The sequence below is a fragment of the Hemitrygon akajei genome, chromosome 12 (genome assembly GCF_048418815.1).
Source record: "Hemitrygon akajei chromosome 12, sHemAka1.3, whole genome shotgun sequence".
Classification (NCBI taxonomy): Eukaryota; Metazoa; Chordata; class Chondrichthyes; order Myliobatiformes; family Dasyatidae; genus Hemitrygon; species Hemitrygon akajei.
The window spans coordinates 43,929,631-43,955,299 of record NC_133135.1 but is presented as its reverse complement, the minus strand read 5'-3'; the positions used below and the strand labels follow the sequence as shown (position 1 = coordinate 43,955,299).

Here is a 25,669-nt window from a genome sequence, read left to right as displayed (position 1 = left end):
TATCTTTCCCACTACTGATGTCAGGCTCACTGGCCTATAATTTCCTGGTCTATTCTTAGAGCCCCTGCAATTTCTGCACTATCTTCCCTAAGGGTCTGAGCAAATACATTGTCAGGCCCTGAGGATTTATCTATCCTAATTTGCTTCAAGACAGCAAGCACCTCCTCCTCTGTAACCCGTATAGGGTTCATGAGCTCGCTGCTGCATTGCTTCACATCAATAGACTGTGTGTCCATCTCCAGAGTAAATACGGATGCAAAAATTTAAGATCTTCCCCATCTCTTTGAGCTCCATGCAAAGATTACCACTCTGATCTTTCAAAGAACCATTTTTATCCCTCACTATCCTTTTGCTCTTAATATATCTGTAGAAGTCTCAGGATTCTCCTTCACTTTGTTTGCTAGGGCAACCTCATGTCTTCTTTTAGCTTTCCTGATTAAGTGTTCTCTTGCATTTATTGTTAACTTCAAGTACCTAATTTGTTCATGCTTGCCTATACTTGCTACCACCACCTTCTTTTCTTAACCAGAGCCTCAATATCTCTCAAAAACCAAGACTCCCTAAATTTGTTATCCTTGCCTTTTATTCTGACGGGAATATACAAACTCTATACTCTCAAAATTTCACTTTTGAAGGCCTCCCACTTACCAAGTACATCTTACCCAGAAAACAATTCGCTCCAATCCACATCTGCTAGATCCTTTCTGATGCCATCAAAATAGGCCTTTCTCCAATTTAAAATCTCAATCTGAAGACCAGACCAATCCTTTTCCATAATTATCCTGAAACTAATGGCATTATGATCACTAGATGCAAAATGTTCCCCTACACAAACTTCAGTCACCTGCCCTGTCTCATTCCTTCACAGGAAATCTAGAATTACACTCTCTCTAGTTGGGACATCTATGTACTGATTAAGGAAACTTTCCTGAACACATTTGACAAACTTTACCCCATCCAGTCCTTTTACAGTATGGGAGTCCAAATCAATATGTGAAGGAGGTAAAATCACCTACTACCACAACCTCAAACAAGAGAGAATCTACAGATGCTGGAAATCCAAACAACACACACAAAATGCTGGAGGTACTCAGCGGGCCAATCAGCATCTATGGAAAAGAGTACAGTTGACGTTGCAGGCCAAGACTCTTCGGACCCAAAATGTCAACTGTACACTTTTCCATAGATGCTGCCTGGCCTGCTAAGTTCCTCCACCATTTTGTGTGTGCCACTATCACAACCTTCTGTTTCTTACAACAGTCTGCGATGTCTCTATAAATTTGCTCCTCTAAATCCCACAGATTGTTGTTTAGTATTAACATGGGCATATCTTTCTCATTCCTCATTTCTAATAAGCCTCACTAGACGAGCTCTCTAGTCTGCCCTGTCTGAGCACTGCCCTGAACACTTCTGTTTAGTAATGCCATCCCTCCCGCTCGATCACACATAAAACAACAGAACCAAGGAACACTGAGCTGCCAGCCCTGCTCCTCCTGCAACCAAGTCTCAATAATGGCTACAATGTCATAATTCTACATACTGATCCATCCTCCAAGTTTATTCACCTTACCTACAATACTGCTTGCAATGTAATTCCTTTTCCTCTCCTGATGGTCACCTGCTTACCTGTGCCCTGCACCTTGGGTGTAACTACTTTATGTCTTGTCTATCAACCCCTCAGCCTCCTGAATGATCTGGAGTTCATCCAGTTCCAGTGCCAGCTCCCTACTGTGGATTGTTAAAAGCTGCAACTTGATGCACTTCTTGAAGGTATAGTTATTAGGAACACTGGGGGTCTCCCTGACTTCCCACATCATTCAAGAGGAGCATTCCAGTATCCTGTCTGGCACTCCCACTGCTCTAAACATGCAATATCAAAAACAAAGAAATGAATACTTTTTCTGAAAAATCTACCTATGCCTAGCCTTTCATCAACAAAGTCTTGATGAACCAAAGCCTCAACTCCCGACTCCAACACTGGCACACTTGCACAATGGCCACTCACTTTAAACCTAAGATTTTTTTTATTGGTCCTTGCGAAATGCCAAATAATTCACTATCCAATATGCCAACTGCCTCCCGACCACTCACTTCCTTTAAACTCTCCCTCCCTCCAAACAATCTGGCATCTCCTCAGGACTGTGGGCACAAGAATGTTATTAAACTAGAAAGACTGCAGAAAACATTTACCAGGATGTTGTCTGGATTTAAGCACCTGAGTTGCAAAGTAAAGTTGTCCAGACTAGTACTTTATTCAGGAGATTGAGGAGTGGCCTAACACATAAATAAGACCATAAGATATAGCAGCAGAATTGAGCCATTTGGCCCATCGAGTCTGCTCCGCCATTTCATTTATGGCTAATCCATTTTTCCTCTCAGCCTCAATTTCCTGCCGTCTATCATATCCCTTCATGCCCTGACTATCTATCAAACTCTGCCTTAAACATACCTAATGACTTGGCCTCCATAGCCACCTATGGCAACAAATTCCACAGATTAACCATTTTCTGGCTAAATAAGGCCATGAAAGGCCTACATAGAGTGAAAGCACATTTTAAAAAAAATCTCTATGGGAGGAGTGCGAAAAACAAGAGGGGATAGGTTTAAGACCAGAGTCAAGAAATTTAAAAAGAACATCTGGGACAGTTTCTTCATACAAAGGGTGGTGTGTATTTGGAATAAGCTATCAGAAATAGTGTTTGATCCAGGCACATTAGCAACATTTAACAGCTATCTGAATAGGTACATGCATAAGACAGGTTTGGAAGGCTATGAAATATGGGAAGATGAGACTAGCTCACTGGACAACAAGAGGAAATTGATGATCGAAAACCTTTTATCTGAATGGACAGTTGAAATTTAGATTCCTACAGGTCATTCTTTGCTCCATAAAGTCAATTAAATGGTATCTTCTATATATTTAAAATATCAAGCAAGAAGCTTCAGCAAACATTAAGTTGTATAATTAATATTTCATGTAACAGCAGTTAACACAAACCTTTTTATATCTCTACAGCATATAATTGGAACTTTGGCATGGAAATCAGACTCGACATCTGAATATAAAGCTAGAAGGTAACATAAAATATTTTAAAGATAACTGCAAGAACAATCTGTCTGAATTAAAGAAATAACAAATAATTAAGGTTAAAATCCTACTATTGTTATTGCTGATACGAGTGCAATATTTAGAGTAGATATTCTGCTAAACATTTAAAGTTAACTTTAACTGACAAATATGATAGATTGATGGTGGATCAATCTTTATATATTGGTTTTCAGAAAACTTCATTGATCATCTATCCAGTAAGTAATTTCTCAAACAAAGACTTATAATTAACATTTCTTAAATTTTTCTTTTCTGTTACTTCCTTGGGATAGGGGATGACTAACTTCTTCTTTAGTTTTATGGGTTCTGAGGTATCTAATGAGGCCAATGCGGGAAGAACAGACTCATCCATAAATAGTGCTATGCGGTGATTCACAGGGCAGGTATGTTAGAAGTTAATGTAATGATTCACTCTTTCCGTCCCTGTCCAAGGCCTTTTACATATCCTCTTTGTTTGTCTTTGAGGTCCTCGGTAGCATCCCAAATGCTCCTTCTTCACTATGGTCATGTGCCAGAGATTTCAAGGAGCCATTGAGAGCGTTGCATTTCTTCAGGGCTTTAAGAACAAACATCCTTTATCTTTACCTATGTTAACCTGGCATCTTTCAAGCACAGAACTCAGAACAGAGTATTAGTTTCAATCAGGCTTGAAAGTTACTTTGCCTGCTCAGAACAGCCAAAGGAATTTTGATGGGACTTCACTGCTGAGGATGTTGGCCTAGAAGTGGTGCTTATTACCTCAATGCCAAATGCAGGCAGCTCAGCATTTCAGATCATGGGTTCTGTTCTGGATCTGAAATACTTATCCTCAAATGTACTTTTCCTTTGTCAAACAAAGTTCAGCACAAATTATTATGTGTTATATTCTGAATTATTATTTTCTAAATCTAATAAGCATTTGAAATCATCTGTTCCCAAGGCTTCCGCTGTTTCTGCAAGAAGCCAGTTTTCTATATTGTCCAACTGAAGTTCAAAATGTTATTTCACAAGTCTGTGTTAACTTACTCTACTTGAAACACAGACCATATTAACTGGTATTATTTCAAATGAGACAAATTTGTTCTCCCCCCCATGGCAATTTATTTTTCAGAAACTAAACAAGAACAATTTATCACATCACATCCTTCTTTTCTCAAATGGTAACTTAAAGTTAAAAAACACGCTGAAACATCATGTATAAAAATCATTTAGAAGCATTCATGCCTTAAAAAAATATATATTTGAGTTGTAAAAAGCATTTTCTTTAATAATTTATTTTAAGATTTTTCTTTTACACTTCTAAACTGTCTTAATATTCAGGTGGTAGCAGTTAAAAGTCAGACATCCATTGCTATGGATCAGATGTCACATGGAGTTAAGATAAGGACTCCCTTTCCGAAAATACGAGCAACATTACTGTTACTACAATTTTGCTTAACTGCATGAATTTAAGTTTCAGTGGTGTGATGGGATTTGCTGTTGACAATAAAATCTCGGAACAGGGACTCACTTTGTGAGATCACCCAATGGTTCCACTAAAACCACAGGTGTTTACAATAGTCAAACTTGAAAATCATCAAACACAGTCAGAAAACTTACAGCTCTCTTTAATAATGTCCAGAACTTGTATCAAAACATCAGGCTGATTTAACTGAAACAGAAACAATCATAAAACAAAACTTAATTTTCACAATGGACAGAATGAAAGAACCAAAACAGCATTTAAAACAATTCTATAATACAAAATGAGGATCTTGAAAGAAATGTTGTATTTGATTTCTTGGGATGCATAAGTTTTGGATCAGTATTGAATCTTGCACATCAAGTGTTTTTATTTTCATTCTTTTTTTTCTTTAAATTTGGCCCTTTCTGGTTTCTTGCTTTGTGGTTAACTGTGAACAAACAAATCTCAAGATTGTATAATTTGAACGTTCTTTGATAATAAATGTATTTGAATCTTGAAATCCAGACTTCTTAAACGATTTCACAGATTCTTAAACACAAAGTCCTTTACCAGAATAACTGCACACTTTCCTTTTACTTCCATGTCTGTTTGATAGGCAAGATGTCTCCGTTCCATCCCCTCAATGAGAAGAATTGAGATTAGGGGCATGAAAAAAACTTTCAAAAGCAAGTGAAATTCCTCTTCTACCTGCTATGTTCGACTGTGAATGTCTTTGGGAGAAATTATGTTGTTTTGTGACTTTTTTTACCAATCGTGGAAGAAAAAACAAAAGCATTTTAGAAACAACTATTAATTTTAGATGAGTATAGATGCTGGGATTGAAGACAAGAAACTACAGTTCTGTGGTCCACAATGTCGGTTAAAACAGTAACATCATGCATTCAGAATATATTGATTAAATGATCATTTTTTCATACATTGAAAAATATTATTGGAAATATTTAGCATCACATACATGAGAGGGGAATTTCACATCAACGTTGATGTCACTGGTTTTGAAAGCAAATCTTGTAAGACATGAACCATATAACCTAAGTGAACAATCTGTAAAACAAAATACAAACAACAGGCTTAGTTCATCTGATTTACCTTTAACTGAACAATTTGGAGCTTTGATGTTCCTTCTATATTTGTAGCACACTGATGCTAAAATGAAGGACACTTGTAAAACTTAAGAACTTCACTTGCTTCTTGACCAAAGTGAGCCAATCCTCCAGTGATTGCTCCTTGTGATACTTTTTAATAAACAGCACCTCATAACTTCTAGAGATTACCTTTCACATTTTGAAACAAAACTCGACATTGTGGCTTACTTCAATTTACTGCCAATTAGCATATAACTTCACTCTTATTACAAGCACTAGATATAATCCTACCACAATGATTGATTGGATCCTCTGCTTCTTAGATTCTAGTAATCGCTAAAGTCATGAAACTTAGCAGTAAACCTTTACTAATCTTGGTGATTCCCAATGGAACTTCTCTTCTCCCAGTTTACTTGAATTCATTCTAATTAACAAAGTATAATTATCTCTTTTTTTCAAATTTACATGTTTGGCACCTGCTTTTTAATGTAAACAACCTCTAGACAGTCTCTACCCTGGATGTCCTCACTTACTCTATGATAAAAACATATATTACAAATCAGAGTTCTGTGAATTCAATTTTAACAATGTACGTTCATGTATAGTGGGCATTTTCCCTTTGCTTTATTGGTGATTATTTGGTGAATGAAAGTAAAGCACACCTGGTAAATGGTGCTGTATAATTTCCTCCATTTCATTCACAATATTTTTCCGAATTTGATAATCCTCATCAGAAATCCCTTCTTGCTGTGCTGCTTGTAACACAGCAGAAGTCAAAGCAGCCAAATGTTCAGGTGTCGGTGGTTTTATGTTACGAAGTTCATTCTCTTCTTGTTTTTCCTAAAGCCAGAGGTCAGAAAAAAAGAATTTATTCCAAAGTAAATTGCTTGATTTGACAAAATAACATGCCTAGGAGTGACTTAAAAAGGTTCACTAATTTTGAGAAGTATTTAACACAATTCTTAAGTTCCAAACAAGTAAACATTACAATAAAAGCGACAAGTATTCAATGTACAAAAAGCACCTACAGTAATATTTTTCTTATGTCGTTTCTCCTTTATATGTTTATGAGCTCCCTGGATATTCTCAATGTGAACCAGGCAAAGTTTGCATAGATACTGACATGAAGGATATTCTGGTGAACGCTACAAAACAAAACATAGACAAAAATAGTTTAGTATCAGCTAATATCAAATAATAAAGATTGAATATGGTAACAGGGCTTTTGTTGATGAGATTGAGATGACTGAGTAAATTACTTGACAATAAAGTTGAATACTACGATAAGTGACTGTGACTGCTAACATATATACAATTTGTATGTAACAATCCCTTCTTTATTATGGAGAAATTAATCTTTCTCTTAATTGAGAAAAGTTAATGTGGTCCATTTTCTCTCTTCTTTAAATAGATAACTGAGTAACTTGACGTTGCTAAGCAACAGCCAGTTTGCTGGGGACACCTCACCCTCTTCAATTCCTTGTTGTTGTCAACATATATTCTGCATTATAGATTAATATCATATAAAGAATATTTTATGACAGGTATTTTTAATCTGTCATATGAAAGATCCGCCCTCACCACAATCAACAAGGCTCAGAACCATTGTACAATGGCTCACCATGTCAGTTCTCTGCTTATGCAATTCGAAATTCTGTGGTGTATGAAAAGAAACACAACCTTACAAAACACTAAAATATTGGCCTGAATCTTCTGTTTGACATGCTGGAAGTTGGAACTGCCAGCTTTCATCTACATAATGGTTCAGAAGCTCAGAACTCTCGCGGTTTTATCCTGACATTAGTCCTGTTTGTGCCAAGTGTAAAGCCAGCGAGGCTTCTCTTATCCATATGTACTGGGCTTGTCCTAGTCTAGAGAAATTCTGGAGAGAAGTTTTTTTTATCTTTATCCCATATTCTTAATTGCCACTTAGAACCTAATCCTTTGATTGCTCTTTTAGGTACCTTGGCTGAGGCAGACATGCATTTGAATCCGACTAAACGTCCAACATTATCTTTTGCCTCTCTCTTGGCTAGACGCTTAGTTCTCCTTAGGTGGAGAGATGTTGCCCCACCCACTCATGCTCAATGGCTTAATGATATTATGTCCGGTTTAGACCTTGAAAAAATTCATTAGTCACTTCTCAATTCGGACATAAAATTTCAAAAGGTGTGGGGAACTTTTCTTGAATACTTTCATAACTCCCCTTTAGATTAAGCTTATTCTTTTTAATCCCTTACACTCAGCTTTTTTTCTCTCTGTAAGTTTTATGGGTTCTTTTTGATGGAAATTACATTACAGATTTGGTAGTAGGCATTATTATTCTTTTTTAAATTTATATTCACAGCTCTGTGGGGTCGAACACTCCAATTACTTTTTTTTTTTACATATTGTAATGGTTGACCCGGAGTTCCATAATGGGAGGGTGGGGAGGATACTAGGATACTAACTTTATATGGTTTTATTCTGGGTGCTGTTTCCTTATTGTTACGAATTATATAATTGATACACTTATTTTGCACTGTCTTAATCTTCACTTTGTTGTTGGGATTTTTGTCTGTAGTTGGTTTGTAGAAATGCATAAAAAATTAATTTAAAAAAGCTTAGAACTCCACAGCAAAGGTGAAGTATTAACAGCTAATCACCATTCCTCAGGTAATTAGATTTAGGCTAGGAAAAATACCCACTAAACCTGTAAGTGTTAGTCCTAACGCACCCACTGGACCAATTCATCTGGAAGGTAGAGAACAACTATATAAAGTAAGGAAAATATAATTTGAGATAATACTTTGATTGAATTCAGATGATTTAGATCAATTTATTTTTAATTGTTTTCCAAAATTTTCATAAATATTCTAGCATTTTGAAAGGTTTGCAAGTCTGTAAGATAAAATGACTACTATTCAACCAGTCTTGCACATTGAAAATAATTGACATCTGTATGGAGTAGTAATGCATCATGCCTAAATTCTAGAAATGTTGGCATGGATTTGACTCTTATGATCCTGACTGGGTCAAATTTCGCTTGTTCATGTTTAATTGGGGATAAGTTGATCAGAAGTTAAGATCTCCTCACAGAGGCTCAGAAGTATTGCACATTGGTTCACCATGCCAATGCCAGTTCTCTGCTAAAACAATTCAAAAACAATCCCAATCAGACATAAAGCAAAATATCTATTTTTGACTCTGCTTTACTCTACAAATATGTTTTGACAGTTAATTAGCAATCACAGAATGTTAATATTTCTTTTACTAAAGATATCATATTATGGAATATCTCACTTTTTTCAAATCCTACCAAATGTTAAACTTTAAAACTGCCATCCTTCCCCCAAAATCAACATTTATTTATTCTTGGTTTTCAATTTTGAATAAATTTTACCACCATCATAGTTTAATTCTGCTTTCATAGCAAATTCCTTACTTTTTCCAAACGAAAGATATAATCTCTCTCCAATCTTTCCTCTGCTTGTTTCAGTCCAAGCTGTTGTTCTGCTGTCATTTTAGACTCATCAATCACTGGTGTGCTCTCTGTATTATTCTTCTCCAAAAGATGTGCTTTGCTTGCATTTGCAGCAGCAACTTTACCTAAATAATACAAATTTAAACAATATTTTAAAATGTTTTTATTCAAACTGATAATAGACAAAATCAACGTGCAATGAACATACATCATTCATCTCTGGAACCAGAAGTTTTTGACAGCCTAATACTTTCAGATTCTCTGTAGTAGTTTTAACTCAAGAGACCACAACACAAGAAAAGCACAATATTGTGTGTGAAAAATGTTGATGTTTTATTCTGGTATAGAAAGGTTGCTCTTCTGAGGTTGAGGTCGAAATACACAGTGAAGTAGTGAGTGGCAAAAAGAAATTTGCCGAACAGGACCAACCCTGGATCTCATAGTATTACACAAATAACTCAGCTGTAACGGTCATGGATTTTCCACAGATTACAAAAAAAAAACAAGTATTGATTCACAAAGGCAGAAAGGTCACCCCCTTCTCTGGATGTAACAACTTCCATGGATATTTTATTTGGTAGGCTTCAACTGTGGTTGGCCTCAGTTTGTCAGAACAAGCTGAAAAACACACATATTAGTGTGACAAGAGGAACATTTGATGGCTCTGGGCTGTACTTGCTTGAGTTTAGAAGAATGAAGGGAGGGAGGCAGATCTCACTGAAAAGCTACCAAATATTGAAAAGCCTACATACAGTGTACATGCAGAGGATATTTCCAACAGTGGGAAAGTCTAGGACCAGAAGATACAGCCTCAGAATAGATGGACATCCCTTTAGAACAGAAATGAGGATGAATTTCTTTAGCCAGAAGGTGGAAATTCATTGTCACAGACAGCTGTGGAGAGCCAGTCATTGGGTAAAAGGTAGTTAATTAATAAGGGTGTCAAAGGTTATGGAAAAAAGACAGGAGAATGGGGTTGAGACAGAAAATAAACAGGCTATGATTGAATGGCACCTCATGGGCTGAATAGCCTAATTCTGCTCCTACGTCCTAAGGCCTTGTGGTTTTCTAGACACCAGCACTGATTGTAAATCTACTCAATGATCTTGGCCCCAGCCATAAACCTACACGTCTTCCTGACCCACCATACACCAACTGATATTTAACCTTGTGCCAACATATTACAATGAAATTCCATGGCAAAAAGGATTCACTAGACACCACAGGAGAGGGATCTGGAGGAATCTGCTCACTGCCAGTAATGTATGGTTGACATCTAAGTCAGCAGATAATAAGGGCCAGGTATGCTTAATTTATTTGTTGTACAAGTACCAGTTTCTGTAAAGGTTACAGCTTTCAGTTTGTTAGATCTCTGTAGAATCCTGGGAGGAAGTGATACAAATTGCAGTATAATTTGCCATTTTACAAAATATACTAGTAAAACCTTGTTTTAATAATTAAATGTAAAGCAGTGCATTATTTCAAAATCATAGGAAACCAATTAAATCAAAAGACAAGATTGAAAGTGAGACTAAAGGACTAATAAAGACTTTTTAAAAACTTTCAAGTAGTATGCTGTTTGGAACATGAAATAACCAGTCACGATTCCCCACATTTTAAAAAAGAAACCATTATTTTGCTGTTGTTGTTAGTATTAAGGGGAACAGAAACAAGGCTGTTAAATACTAGCACTTCCAACTAAAAATAATAGTATCTGATCATGTAATTTAAAATAAAATACATCATGAGAGAAACACTCAAGAGTATTTCAGATTGTCAAATTAGCCCTGTCTGCAAAGATGCTGTACAGTATTTTCATAAACAACGAAAAAAAATACTTCAGGAGGCATAGACAGGCCGGTGAAAAGTAGTACGAAGCAATTCATTTTGATTGGAGAAAGTGGAATCACAAAATAAAAGGGTTGGTGGAAGAGAAGTGTGTGTCTGTGTACACACATCACCGAAAGTGGTGAATGACATCTATTGGACCACTGGAATTATAAATTGAGAAACAGTGCAAAAACAATGGTACACCTTTTAGTATCACTGGTCAGGCCCCTGCTGAAGGTTGGTGGTCATTTTCAGTCACCAGACTTTAAGGACATCAAAGCCAAAGAGAGAATGTTTTATTTACTTCTGATACAAGTGACTATTCTGCCTATCTAGTCTATGCCAGCTCCCAACCAGTACAATCCCATCAATCCTTTGATTCCTTCATTACAATCCCCTCATTCCTTGTAGCTTTGCAACTCGTTTTCCTTGATTCTTTTATAATTAAACAATGTTAAAGGTTACATTTAAAGTACCGGTAATCCATTGATCTTCTTCTGACACACCTTTCGTCATTTTACTGACGACTGAAAGTATAGGAATGAAACTGCATTTAGGTGAACTCAATTAGGTATTTTTTATGGGTAGAGCACACCTGAGCAACTCTCTATACTGACAGGTAGATAAGAATGTTGAACTTGTGTGTTACAACTTGGAATGGGCATGAGCAGTTCTCAAGAACTTCTGAACCACATTATATAGCTTTTGATTACATTATGCTCTCAGCCACATCCACAGTCTAGGAGAAAGGCAGAAAGGGAACAAATGATTTGAATGCCTTACTCTTGTTCTAGTGAGAGTGAAATCTTGAAACTAAAATAAATCTAGAAACCTCAAAAACTTTAGGTACAATACTTAGTGAAAAATGCTTCTGTTACACTAATGTTTTCATTAAGTCACAACTTTTCAAAGTCTGGATCAAAGCTATAAGAATTAAGCAGTGATAAATCTCAATCTGCTTTTACACTTCAAATGTCTAATGTCAGAACTGGTTTCGGTATTAGTCAAGGAAGAATTCAGAGGGAAGCAGACTCAGTAATTATTAGTATATGGATGGCAGACTGCCCAGGAGTACCAAGGGCATTTAAACAACATTCTGATCAATGAACTCAGTCTCAGTCTAAGGTCATTATACATTGTTATTGTCAAAAGCAGTATTGCAAATGAGCAATAAGTTTATTTGTTCGGTGAAATAGGTATTTCCACCTATCCGTTAATACCATAAAATATTTTTTCAGGTAAAAGTTGTCAAGAGTGAACTTCTGTGAACTGCCTAACATGATAGGAGTATTTTCCCATTTCACACCTAGGTTTCACATTAAATATTTTCAATACAACATTAATCAGTAATAAAGTATATAGTAGATGTCATTTAAGTGTTTTTCAAGAGTGCATGAATAACAGTTCTTAAATGAAACATAACTGTAGGACCTTACCGACCACATCTGCTTTCTTTTCCGCTTCTTTTAGATCCCGTTTGGCTTTCCCAAGCAAAGCATAATTATCACCATTTGATTGTGCAGATTGCTTGCTTGCCTGTGCCATACATTCCATTTTCATCTCTTCCTTTGGTTTCACAGGTAAGCATTCCTTTTCGTTAACAGTCTTTGTACCACTGCTGCAGTGAGAGTTCACAAATTTCCCAGCAGACTGCTGCTGTGACTTGACATGCTTCTGTTTCACTTTTTCAACAGATGCCGTCCCACTTGATGTCCAGTTTCCTTGGTAGTGGTCATGAGTACTCCGTGTTCCTGAATTTCTTGAACTAGCCATACAGTTTGGTACGTCTTGTTTGCTGCCCTTGCTTGGTTTCACATCAGAGCTTTTATCAATGTTCTTTCTGTCGATTTGTTCCCCATTCCATTTTGACTTTTTGTTATTCCAGTTTGAAACAGTTTTTCCACTATCTTGAGAATTGCCCTCTGTTAGATTTCTGGAAGGTTTCTGTTCAATATCATTTTGCACAGTAACTTTCATGTCCTTACCTTCACCATGAACAATGCGAACTGATTTACCAGATTTATGTACTTCACCTTTTCCATTTTTAGTTTCTTCCATTGTTGTAATTCAAAGTATTCTTTATCAAGAGTCAAATTCTTCCTTTAAAAAAATCCAATGTCTTTTCTTCTTTTTAAAAATTAAAATCTTTTAGTCATTTACAGAATGATGCAAAACTATAACTGAAAGAACAAAGTTTTTCCTGAATTCCTGTCAAAAACAAATAATCATAATTATTAAGGATTATATTAGCAATGAATATTAGTATTCCTTTTCCAATGAATATGTTCAGAAATGTGTAAATTGCATTAATAATGAAGCTGGGCTGCTACTTCACAACAAGCTACTGGCAGTGGAATAGTTCTGTCCAGCCAAATCAAAAATCACGAAAAGAGACCAATAAAAATAGTTTACACAAAGTATAACTTCTTTATCCAAACCACTCATTTAACAAGGGAATGACAGCTAATAATCTCAATAATGACTAAATGACAATTGAATATCAATCCCATAATTTTAAAAAAATATTATTTTGAAAAATCTTTATCAAGCAGCCATAAATCCCATAAACAATCTTTAAATAATATTCCAAAATAAGGCCTTATTGTCAAATTTTTATCTGAAAGCCAATCCTTATTGTATAAGGAGTACAAAAATTACACCTTTCCTGAACTGGTTCTACACTGACATCAATTTAGACAGTAGAGTGTAAGGCACACTTATGTGTAATAGTTTATTTTTCTTGTTAAAACCACTGCTGGTAAATAAAATACTATTGTTCAGCACTACTAACAAGTACTTAAGGAAATGAAAATACATGTTTAAATAATGCAAAAATTAAAATGTTATATTCAGCTGTTCAGGCAGTATCCAAGTAGAAAGGCTATTGTCAAATCATATCAATGACTTTTCAAAATAACTTTTCTGACCTGGTTCACGGCACTTTCTGTTTTTATTGCAAGTTTTAAACATCTACAATATATTGCTTCTATAAACAATATTGCTCTGATGAACATTTAGGGTTCAAGGAAAGAAGAGCATGTACAGTATTTGTGTAGATAATTGCTGAACCATAACTTCTTAATCTGAGCCATATTATATACAGTTTTCTAATAGGACAGGAAATAAAATCAGAGAAGGGATTGCTTCTGTTCTTAATTGCTGGCCAATAAATTAGTGGATATGGGAAAATCTTGGGGAGTAGTCACTCATGTCCAACCTGTAAAGATTACTGATGTGTACTCCTGCAGAAAAATACGAGGGAAAGAATCCAAAAACAGTATGAATGAAAATATTGTGAAACACTAACTAGATTTGTGAAGTGGCACTGTAGCTTGGTGGTTGTGGTTAGCACAATGCTTTACAGTACCAGTGACCAGGGTTCAATTCCCACCACTGCCTGTTAGGAGTTTGTACATTCACCTTGTGACCACGTGGGTTTCCTTCAGGTGCTCCAGTTTCTTTCTTTAGTCCGAAGACCAATCGTTTGATAGGTTAATTGGTCATTATAAACTGTCCGGTGATTAGGCTAGGATTAAATCAGGGGATTGCAGGGCGGCATGGCTCAAGGGCCAGAAGGGCCTATTCTACGCTGTATCTCAATAAAATTATTTAATAAAATTTGCAAGTGAAAGAGTTATCAAAATATAGTTCTATCTCATCAATTCAAATAAACTTACTTCAAATTGGTAACTGTTAAAACAGTAATATTACTGAATGATAAATGATCTAAAGGAGATTTTGCTTTGTAAATGACCTGGTTTGATATTTCAGTAGTGACAAAGAGGTACTTCTGAAAAAGATTCTTTCAGTGTAATCTTGTCCTGAGCACATGGGAATCAAAAGCTGGTATGTTCTGCAAGAGAACAACTATTTTGATTTCACATATGCTAAAATATGTCACACAGACAAATAGAGATTATAATAAAGCAGACAAAATTTAACAATAATAGAATAAAACCTACCAGTTTCCCTAAATCTGATTCCGATACATTTGACGCAGCCAATTTTTTATACTGTAGCTCCCCCCAGCAATTTTTCTGGGCTCAAGGACAGTAAAATAATTCATCATGATTACACAGCCACTGGGCCACACAGACATGTACTTGCCACCACTAGAATAAAATGGAGAGAGATGTCTAACATAAGTAACATAACCACTTTTTATTTTTAAAAGTTATTAATTTTATAATTCTGTAATTATTGTTGAGTTATACTTCATTAAGACACTGAATTCAAGTCTGACACTATTGACCGCGCTTCCAGATGACAGTCTACTGTCAGGGTTTCCTCAACCACTGATATAGCAGGAACTATACTGAACTTTCAATCTCTGATACTGAAGTATTTTCACTTCTAAAATTTTCATCAATTATAAAAGTACATGAGTACACACCAACCCATTTTTGAAGAACCCAAGTGGCAGGTACTCACATCACATGACACTTACGAATAAATGATAGATTCAGACAAAAACAATTTCTTAGTATGCAGTTCACTCTTAATAAATGGAACACCACAGCTCAGATAGTCTTGACGGTGTGTGATTCTGAATTCACTTTCTAGCCATAAACCTGCATTTGACTATCCATAAAGTGTTCGAACATGAGTGCAATACATCATTTAACTTACATTTCTAAAATTTATATCTCAAATAATTTCACTCAAATCTTCAATTAATTGTTGCATTTCTCACATATTGGTGAACTTCTCCAGAACTAAATGGTACTCAGATTGTGTGAGTGTGTGTGCATGTGTACACCTTACTAAAATGCTGGCCATGCAAATATAAAAGCACTCCAAATCTAAAATTCTGTACTGACAAGCATCTTGTCAGAAAGAAACAATATAAAAAAAGCAATGTAATGTAATAACAAATGCTTCCGATTATTCAATAGACTATTAGAGAATAAATAGGTGCTTGGAGAGGACAGAACTGAGGGTGACAGAAAGATGGTAAATATACTACTTCCTCATGGTAGTCACAATCACTCATTCAAAAACTGAAACCACTAAAATGAAGTTGAATTCTGAGACAAGATAAAGTAACCAATGCTATTCCTTTGTTTAAGAAGGGCAATGGGGGTAATCCACAGAATTATAGTTTTATGAGCCTCCATCAGTGGAAGGGAAGTTTTTGGAGAGAACTCTTAAATTTACTCATATTTGGAAAAACTTGCAAAAGTAGTCAACCTGGTTTTGTGTAGGTAGGACAGGACATAAATTACAAACGTGATGAGTTTTTTTTTAAAAAGGTGACCAAGATTTTATTGTATTTAGTGATAGAGCATGGAATAGACCCTACTGGCTCCTTTGAGCAATGCCGCCCAGCAACCCACCTAGCCTAATCACAGGACAATTTTAAATGACAGAATAAGCTACTAAGCATTGTGTCTTTGGGCTGTAGGAGAAAAACAGAGTACCCGGAGGAAACCCATGCACACACGGGAAGGAACGTACAAACTTGCTTATAAAGGATGCTGGAATGGAACTCCGAACCCCAATGTCTGAAGCGGTAGTAGTGTCATGCAAACCACTATGCTACCATGGCGAGTAATAAGGGTAGGGGAGTGGATGCTGTCAAGGTTGGCAAAGGATATAGCAGGATATAGACACTTACTATGTACTGTTGGTTTGTCAAATACACGATGAATCCACTATTATCAGAAAATTGTACAAGTAAGTAATATACGTATTACTTTGTAACCAAAACAATCTTATTTAATCTCAAAGACCAAGAAATTCAGAAAGAGAAACTGGCTGAAGGGTAGAATTTAACTGAAAAGTTAGTCTGAAAAAAAGTAATATGTCTGACTAAAGTTTAGAACTTTATTTTTTTAAGAAATACATCTACTACCTGGATCAATATATCTTTTCAGCCCAACAAGAAAAGCAGCCTCATTCAAATTAGTCTCAGGAAACAAAATGATCCAACTAACTCTTCCAAAATAATAGCTGAAAAGTTGAGTTCAAAGTACAAACAGAAAAGATTAATGACAAAATTAACTGCATAAAAAGCTTGGCAAACAGACCTGTGGGTGAGGGATATCTAAGGCATGAGATGTTTGACTAGAAAATATACACTGCTCCAACATGAAATTTTTCATGCAAAGAACAGAGTTTAATTAATTAGCAGAAAAAAATACGAGTAAATGAAATTTCAAGTGAGTTTATGAAAAATAAAATAGATAAATAAATAAATAGGAAAGGCATGAATGAAAACGAGGTACATCAGGATAGCTCCCATACTTTCTTGAAGTATGGCTAAAGGACTTCTTACATTCATACAAAAGAGTGGATTTAATACATCATCTGAGAAACACACTTCAAAATTGCAACATTTTCTCAGCACTGCATTGGAATATTAGCTTACATTTTAGTGCTCAGGGTTCTAGAATGGGACTTGAACAATTCAGAACCTAGAGACAAGAATGCTACTAATTAAACCAACACTAATACTTACAAAAGAATACAGAACTGAAGTGAGAATGAGATATACTAAAAAGGTTTATGAAATCTTGAAAAAATAGCAGAACACAAAATGGATATTTCATTGTCAGCTGCTAAAGGAAGTTAAGATGATGTTAAATAGTCCCTAGCCATAACTTCACAATTTATGAATATGCTGAATTATTCTGCTAGACTGGACAACAGAAAATCCCTCTTTTTCAAGAAGGATGAAACGGGTCTTCTCATTGTAAACAAACACTTAGAATTGATAATGTGAGATAAAATTTATAAATACATTAATCAATCAAGAATTGGCAATGTGACTGTTGAAAGTGACTGAATGCAGAAAAAGGCATTGCATTTGCTTTCTTTTGTCTTCTACTTTACAGTGTGAAGGGAAGATACAATTCACTGAGTACTTCAATCATTCCATCCATTCTGCCTTTTGGGTTGGTTGCTGCACAGTAAGTTTATTATGCTAATACAGGGTAACTTCAATATTCTAACTCTTCAGGAATCCCAAAAGTTCAGCATCTGGCACACTGGGTACCAGATGGTGCAGTCTTTCATTGATTCTATTATAGTTATTGGATTTACCGAGTATGTCCACAAGAAGATGAATCTCAGGGTTGTATATAGTAACATATATTTACTTTGATAATAAATTTACTTTGAACTTTGGTCTGGCACTGAAGTCCTGAGCAGGTAGGCTTGAAGTTTTACTACACTGTTGTCTCACCACCTTCTGCATGGATCACCTTGAGTACACACACTCCATCTTCAACAACTCTTCAATGTAGTTTATGCAGTAAAGGTAGTTTATATATTTTTTCTAAAGATGTCACAGACAGGCTGTAGAAGATTGAGATATGTTGCACAAGAGGAAATAACATTACTTACTTGGAGACATAAAAGAATGCAGATACTGGAATCTGAACACATAAAATGCTGGAGGAACTCAATAAGTTGGGCAATATCTGTAGAGTGAATGGACAGTTAATGTTTCACATCAAGACCATTCGTCTGGACTGAAAGAGGGGCACACACAGTGAAAGGAAGGGGTGGAGTAAATACTAGCAGGTGACACGTGGATGTAGGTGAGGAGACTGATCAGATTAGGGAGGGAGGGAGTGAGAATGATGTCAGAAGCTAAGAGGTGACAGGTAGAAATTACAATGACTGAGACCTGACCATGTTAACGGCACATTATATAAATAATTAAATATGGTTCAGACTGAAGAATTGGAAGTATGGTATCTCATGGATTGAAGAGCATGGTAGCATAGTGGCAAGCATTAACACTTTACAGTGCCAGCAATCAGGGTTCAATACCTGCCACTGGCTTTAAAGGGTACGTATGTTCTCCCTGTGACTGCGTGGGTTTCTTCTGGGTATTTTAGTGTCCTCCCACATTCCAATGACACATGGGTGAGTAAAGGTTATTAAGTTGTAGGCATGCAACGTTGGCACCGGAACCATGGTGACACTTACGGGCTCCAGCGCATCCTCCAACCTTGCTGGTCATTGACACAAACATCTAATTTCACTGTATGTTTTGATATACAGTACATGTGACAAATAAAGCTAATCAAATCTCTATCTTTAATATGCAAAAATGGCACATGTTCAATCATGTTAACAGAATGTCATTACCAGAAGCACGTCACTTGATTGCTTCTGAGAATGTTCATTCTGAAACATGTTTGGCACTTGAATTACCTTGCCTTGGTTTGGTTTGAAAGTAGTTCAAAGGAACAAAAAAAAAGAATCTTAATTATCAGTCCAAATGGAAAGGAATGATTTGATTATCATCATCTTCTGGGCATTCTTCATTCTAATGAGTTAGTAAATGAAAAGTCAAAAGAATCAGTTAAGTCCATCTTTTCTTGAGTACCTCTAAAGAATCTGGCTATTATTGGACATATGATTGTAGGACAACAGTTTCATGAAATCTAATCATCAACTTTACTACTATTTGTTGAGGAAGGGGACATGAATGATAACAATGGGAAAAGAATGGTGTGCATCTTAGCTAATATCAAATGCATTGTTCCATATAATTTTTAAAATAGCAGGTTTCTGTGCAATTAGTGAGACTAAACAGAGCACAAAATTTCACAAGTCAGCAATAGATTCCAAGAACATAATATGGGTGCATATATTTGATTTACAGGCAGTACAACAAATATATTTCTCAGGAAGAAAAGGGCTGTCCTAAGTGAAGACTGAATATTCCCTAGTTTCAAAGAATAGTAACCTTATTGAAATACTGAAGATATTGTAATAGATGCTAAGTGGCTCTTTTCTCCAGTTGGAGAACTTTCTGCTCTGGGTTATGGTCTCAGGGCAAGCGTTAGCTTTTTAAGATTAAGATTAGCTCCTTTACTCAAAAGCTTCTGAATCTTTGGAATTCTCTGCCACAGACAGAGCTGGATCACCAGCGAATGAATTTATTTCAAGCTGTAATCAATAGACATTATATTAAGGGAATCAAAAGATATCGGGGTGGGCCAGGAAATTGGAGTTGATGTGGAAGTTCAGTTATGATCTGAATGAATGCAGAACATGGCTGACAGATTATATGGATTACTCCAGTTACTTCTTTTTAGTCCCGACGAAGGGTCTCGGCATAAAATGTTGACAGTGCTTCTCCTTTATAGATGCTGCCTGGTCTGCTGTGTTCCACCAGCATTTTATGTGTGTTGTTTGAATTTCCAGCATCTGCAGATTTCCTCGTGTTTACTTCTTTTTAGTATTTGGCTTCCCCAAGCTGATTCAGAACATAAGTTATTTTGAGTTTTGACTTTCTCAGCAGTTTGAATAATTGCATAAATTTCCAAATGCAAGTAGACAAAGTTCAAGCAAACAGGTGATTATATCAACAAAGTAATAATCTAGGATAATGGCTCATAAATTGCACCAAGGTTTTGCATTTCTATGAAATAAAACATTCTTTAAATAGTCTGCCATTGTAATATTCAAATATCAGAAGTTAATGCAGAATGTACTTTGCTCTTATATAGTAATATGGACTTGGGTATGTTGAACACTCCCTTTCTTCATATCAGCAGCACTGGTTTTATTGCTATATTGACAGTGATTACCAAAGCACTGTCTTTAAATGTTGGATGTATCCACTGGAGGCTTGTGGAAACGTGTCCTGTTTTATCTATAAGACATGAGTTAGGATCTTAGATTGTAAGACATTGGAGCAGAATTAGGCCACTCACCCATTGTATCTGCTCCGTTGTTCCATCATGGTTTATGTATTATCCTTTTTTAACCCATTTCTCCTCCCTTCTTCCTGTAACCCTGGCTAAACAAAAACCTATCAACCTCTGATTTAAATATACCCAATGACTTGGCTATCAAAGCTACTAGTGGCAATGAATTCCATAGATTCACCAACCTGTGGCAAAAGAAATTCCTCCTTATCTCTGTTCTAAATGGACATCCCTTTGTGGTCCTAGACTCCCCCACAATAGGCAGGAAACATCCTCTCCACATTAACCATCTTGGATAGAAGTTCAGAACACAAGTCCTAGGCAGCTGAAGGCAGAGTCTTCACCAATGGTGTGATTAAAAAAGGAGATATGCAGAATTCCAGAATTGAAAGGCATTGATATTGCAGCATCTAATTAGGAATTCATGAGATCATGGAAAGATCAGAAATTTCTATTTTAAAACTATTTGCTTAAACTGTTAAAAACATAGTTAGGAAGGGGTGACTTATAAACAGGATTCAATGGAAGTTGGGCCATAAACCATTTTTTGGATGACGTTATATTTATAGAAGATAGAACAAGTGAGGCTAGGCAGAGGTAATTAAATCTAGTGGTGACAAAGTAAACAAAAGCAAGGCTGGGGACAGGCAATGTTACAAAGGTAGATTATGTAATCTTACATATGACAATCATGAAGTACAAATCTCAACTCAGTTTTAAATATGACAGCAGCGTTGCCGACAGCTTGATTTACTTTCCAAAGAGAGGGATGGAAATCAGCAGTTATAGAACATGGCATATGCCAGGGATCCAAAGTGATATATTTAATTTCCCCAATATTTAATTGAAAGAAATTATGCTCATCAAAAATAGATTTTTAAACAATCTTAAAACTTCCACTAGACTGGTCAGACATATATTTTGAAAATGGCATTTCTTACGACAAGTTTTTAAAAGTTATGGAAATGAGTATGGAAATACTACAATGGAAATACAGTTGCAAGAAAAAGTTTGTGAACTCTTTGCAATTAATTACCTGGTTTCCTGCATTAATTACTCATAAAATGTGGTCTGATCTTCATCTAAGTCACAATAATAGACAAACACAATGTTAGTCATTCACAGTCCAGCCTAGAAAAAGTATGTGAACCATTGTATTTAATAACTGGTAGAATCTCCTGAAGCTGCTGATCAGACTTGCACAATGGAGAGAAGGAATTTTAGACCATTCCTCTATATAAAACTGTTTCAGTTCATCAACATTTCTGGGATAACTTGCACAAACAGCCTTCTTCAAGTCATGCCACAGCATCTCAATTCAGTTAAGGTCTGGACTCTGACTTGGCCAATCCAAAACACAAATTTTCTTCTTTTTAAACGATTCTGTTATGAGTTACTCTTGATTTGTATCATTGTCTTGTTGCATCATCCAACTACTATCAAGTTTCAGGTGACGAACTGCTACCCCCACATTCTCCTGTAAAATGTCTTGATACAATTTTGAATTCATTGTTCCCTCTATGACTGCAAGCTGTCCAGGCCTTGAGGCAGCAAATCAGCCCCAAACCATGCTTCACAGTTGGAGTGAGGTTTTAGTGTTGGTGTGAAGTGCCCTTTCTTCTACAAAAATAGTGGTGTGCATTTTTGCCATAAAGTTCTATTTTTGTCTCATTTGTCCACAGAACATTGTCCCAGAAGTGTTGTGGAACATTCAGGTGGTCTTTTGCAAACTTGAGATGTGCACAATTTTTTTAAGAGAACAGTGTTTTTTTTCCATGGTGTCCTTCCATGAATATCATTCTTGTTCAGAGTTTTTCTTATAGTGGATACACAAACATCAAGACTTTAGCAAGTTCCAGAGATTTCTGTAGGTCTTTTGCTATTACCCCTGGGTTCTTTTTCACCTCTTTCAGCATTGTACATTGTGCTCTTGGTGTGATCTTTCCAGGATGCCCACTCCTAGGGACACTAGCAACAGTACTGAATTTCCTCCATTTGTAGACAATTTCTCTTAATGTGAACTGATGAACACTCCGGTCTTTAAGAAATGCTTTTATAGCCTTTTCCAGCTTCATGCACCTCTACAGCAGTTCTCCTAAGGTCCTCAAAGTTGTTTTGATCAAGGCATAGTGCACATAAACAGATCTTTCTTGAGAAGAGCAGGTTCTGTCAGTAACCTGACTTTGTGTGTCTTTTTATAAGGTGGGGCACCTCCACAACCCACACCTCCAATTGACTCTCATTGACTGGAACACCTGACTCCAAATAGCTTTTTAGACGGCATTACCTCAGAAATTCAATACTTTTTTTTAACCTAGACTTTGATTGTTTAAATAGTGTACTCAGTATTGATGTGAAGTGCAATTGTTTGCGTGTTGTTAGTTTAGGCAAATTGTGTTTGTCCATTATAATGCCTTAGATGAACATCAGACCACATTTTATGAGTAATGTCGAAAACTAGGCAATTGCAAAGGGTTCACAAACTTTTTCTTACAACTCTACTATACCTTTTGTTTGAAATTCAGTATCAAAGATTATTGAGATTCTTAAAAGTTCTGAGAGGATTATAAAAACTAATGTAGGTGCTTTGAGGGAAAACGTATCAAATATTGTATGATGGAACACTATTAATAATGTAAAGAATTTGAAACAACTGGAATTAGTTTAAAGTTGTCCTAACGTGAGGTTCAAAATTACATTGGAGGCTAAAGGGCTTCATTATTGGTCTCAAATATTATTGCAGAATATAAGTCAGTCAATATTTAGAACTTACTTTCCTTAACTGTATTGCCCATTTACTCCTCCATGTGCAGGGGCAGCTTTCAGATTTCAGTCTAATAATCATGCTCTCTTCTTGCTGCTGCCATCAGAAAGGAGGCACAGGAACCAGGTTCAGGAATAGGTATTACCCCCGAACCATTAGGCTCCTAAACCAGAGTGGATTTTTACTTTACTCATCCGAACATGAACAGATTCTACACCTGTGGATTCACTTTCAAGGACTCTATAACTAATGTTCTCAATATTTATTTATTTTTCTCTCTTATTATGTATTTTTGTATTTATGTATTTTAATAATAAATTTACCTTGAACTTTGATCATTCAGATATGAGCCTTGACAATATACAAGGGTTTTCAACTAGAAAATAAATCAAAATATTAAAGAACAAATACAGCTTTCATGTGTAATTATGTTTTGAAAGAAAAAATGATTAATGCTGGATATGCTGATTCCTAGATTGTTTATATAGGATTACACACTACCAGTTCAATGCTTACACCAGCTTTCATATGGTGTATATTTCCAAGCATGGCAGAGGTGTACTGCATGTGCATATTTGGTATAAATCATAAAATTATTAAAAGTACACAAATACTATCATTACTCATTTCTGACATACTTAAATGACTTGCCTTCTCTTCCTGGGATTACTGTTTTGCAGGCATACAAAAACTACAAAGCTTCAAAATTTTCCCAGATATTATCCAATGTCCAGAATATTGCCTTTTTCTTTGGCATAGTACTGAGTTTAAAAGGATCAAAGATCAGTTGTACAAGTAAACAAAGCAAAATTACAACATTGATTACTGTAGTGTTAAGTTGATTATTTTATGATTGGGGCAATAATAAAAAGTCTAATGTCATATTAAGGGAGACAAAGAAATAGGAAAACTAACTTTCCACAATAAATTATAAAAAGGAATCTTTAAATGCAGCTTATGTTGTTACATATTTTGACAGTTCTTCATTATTAAGATTTATTCAAATACTAAACGTGGTATTAAATATATACAAAAGATCATTTCAAATTACACTATTTAAAGAATGCAATATCATTCATCTATTGAGATACAGTCAATTAGGCTTTATTTTGGTTTTTTTTTAAGCAAAACACTGATAACTACATTGGTAAACAATTCTTCCCTCCGTCAAGACGCAAACACACACACGCAAACTCTACCAGCAATACCAAAGACGCACACTTTTCATTATCGTTTTTCTTTTAAAAATGCCTCACATGGCTTGCAAAACGCTTGTATTATGCCATCATAAGCCATTTGTTGCGTGTGTGCTTGTCAGTGTTTTAATCTCATTTAATGATACTGATAAAAACTGGAAAAATAATAGGTGATTACACGAAGGAAAATGAAGATTTGTCAAAGAACTATATTAAGGTAGACCAAATTGGTCTGCAGCCATTGTTCCGGGAGTTCTATTTAATTGCAGTTGTGTGTGGGATAAAAAGTTGATATACATGGATAGATTGTTTCTAACAGCCAAAAATACCCAATCTGTAAATGCTAACACTACCAGATAATACCCAAACTAAACTAAACGAAAGCAAAACTCATTTTATTGAAGATATCGCGTTAATAAAAGCATTCAGTTTAAACAGGTTCATTTCGATAAATCTAATTCAAATGTTATTTCACATTCCCCGTCCTTTTAAATAAATAACGTTCAACTTAAATGCATCAAATACAAATGATTTTGTTAATGACATGGACAAACAAAATATCGACAGGGATCCCTTAAAGACAACATGTGCCCGAAAAAAATACAAATTACCCCCCATCCACGTAAACATTGCAGCGGAGCGTTCGTAATATTGTTTATCATGTGAATTACGGCTAGGAAAATCTTCTGGCTGAATTATAATCAACACTTGCGACTCACACGGTGGCTGTGAGATACTGAAATGGGAAATAAATGTCTGGGTCACCTCTGGAGACTGTTACTAAAATGCGATCAGATACCGAGCGTGGCCGGTACCCTCCCTCCAGCGCTTTAAACCTGTCATTGGCCTAAACAAAATGACCGAAAGAAAAACCCAACAGCCCTATTTGCGAATCGCGATCGAGACCTCTCCGATTATCACCGGTTTACATTTTATAAATTTTAAATATATCTCCCGGCCCAAGCCTCGGATCCCTACCGGCAAGATCGGCCAGCGCTCCACGGCACATCCCACCATCTATTTATTCGGCTGAAAGCTCCCGACCACCAGCAGGCCGTTCACAAAACAAACCCAAAGCACGTAAACGCATTGACACCTTCCGGTGGC

At 35.9% G+C, this 25,669-nt stretch overlaps 1 protein-coding gene across 6 annotated transcripts in view; it reads right to left on the bottom strand.

Annotated features, from left to right (window-relative positions):
* tut4 (terminal uridylyl transferase 4) overlaps positions 1-25,652 on the bottom strand; it is a 66,181-nt gene extending 40,529 nt beyond the window's left edge. For 3 of the 6 annotated variants that reach the window (XM_073062995.1, XM_073062998.1, XM_073063000.1), the window contains exons 1-9: positions 25,541-25,652; positions 14,894-15,043; positions 12,368-13,139; positions 9,063-9,226; positions 6,667-6,783; positions 6,301-6,478; positions 5,509-5,597; positions 4,688-4,739; positions 2,999-3,068 (exon numbers count right to left, since the gene is read on the bottom strand). In XM_073062995.1, coding sequence (XP_072919096.1) covers positions 2,999-3,068; positions 4,688-4,739; positions 5,509-5,597; positions 6,301-6,478; positions 6,667-6,783; positions 9,063-9,226; positions 12,368-12,989 — 1,292 coding nt within the window. In that variant the 5' untranslated portion in view covers positions 12,990-13,139; positions 14,894-15,043; positions 25,541-25,652. Of the gene's footprint in view, positions 1-2,998; positions 3,069-4,687; positions 4,740-5,508; positions 5,598-6,300; positions 6,479-6,666; positions 6,784-9,062; positions 9,227-12,367; positions 13,140-14,893; positions 15,044-23,689; positions 23,743-25,540 lie in introns of all 6 variants that reach the window. The other 3 variants (XM_073062996.1, XM_073062997.1, XM_073062999.1) reach the window with 3 other exon arrangements.
* Positions 25,653-25,669: the final 17 nt, after the last annotated feature.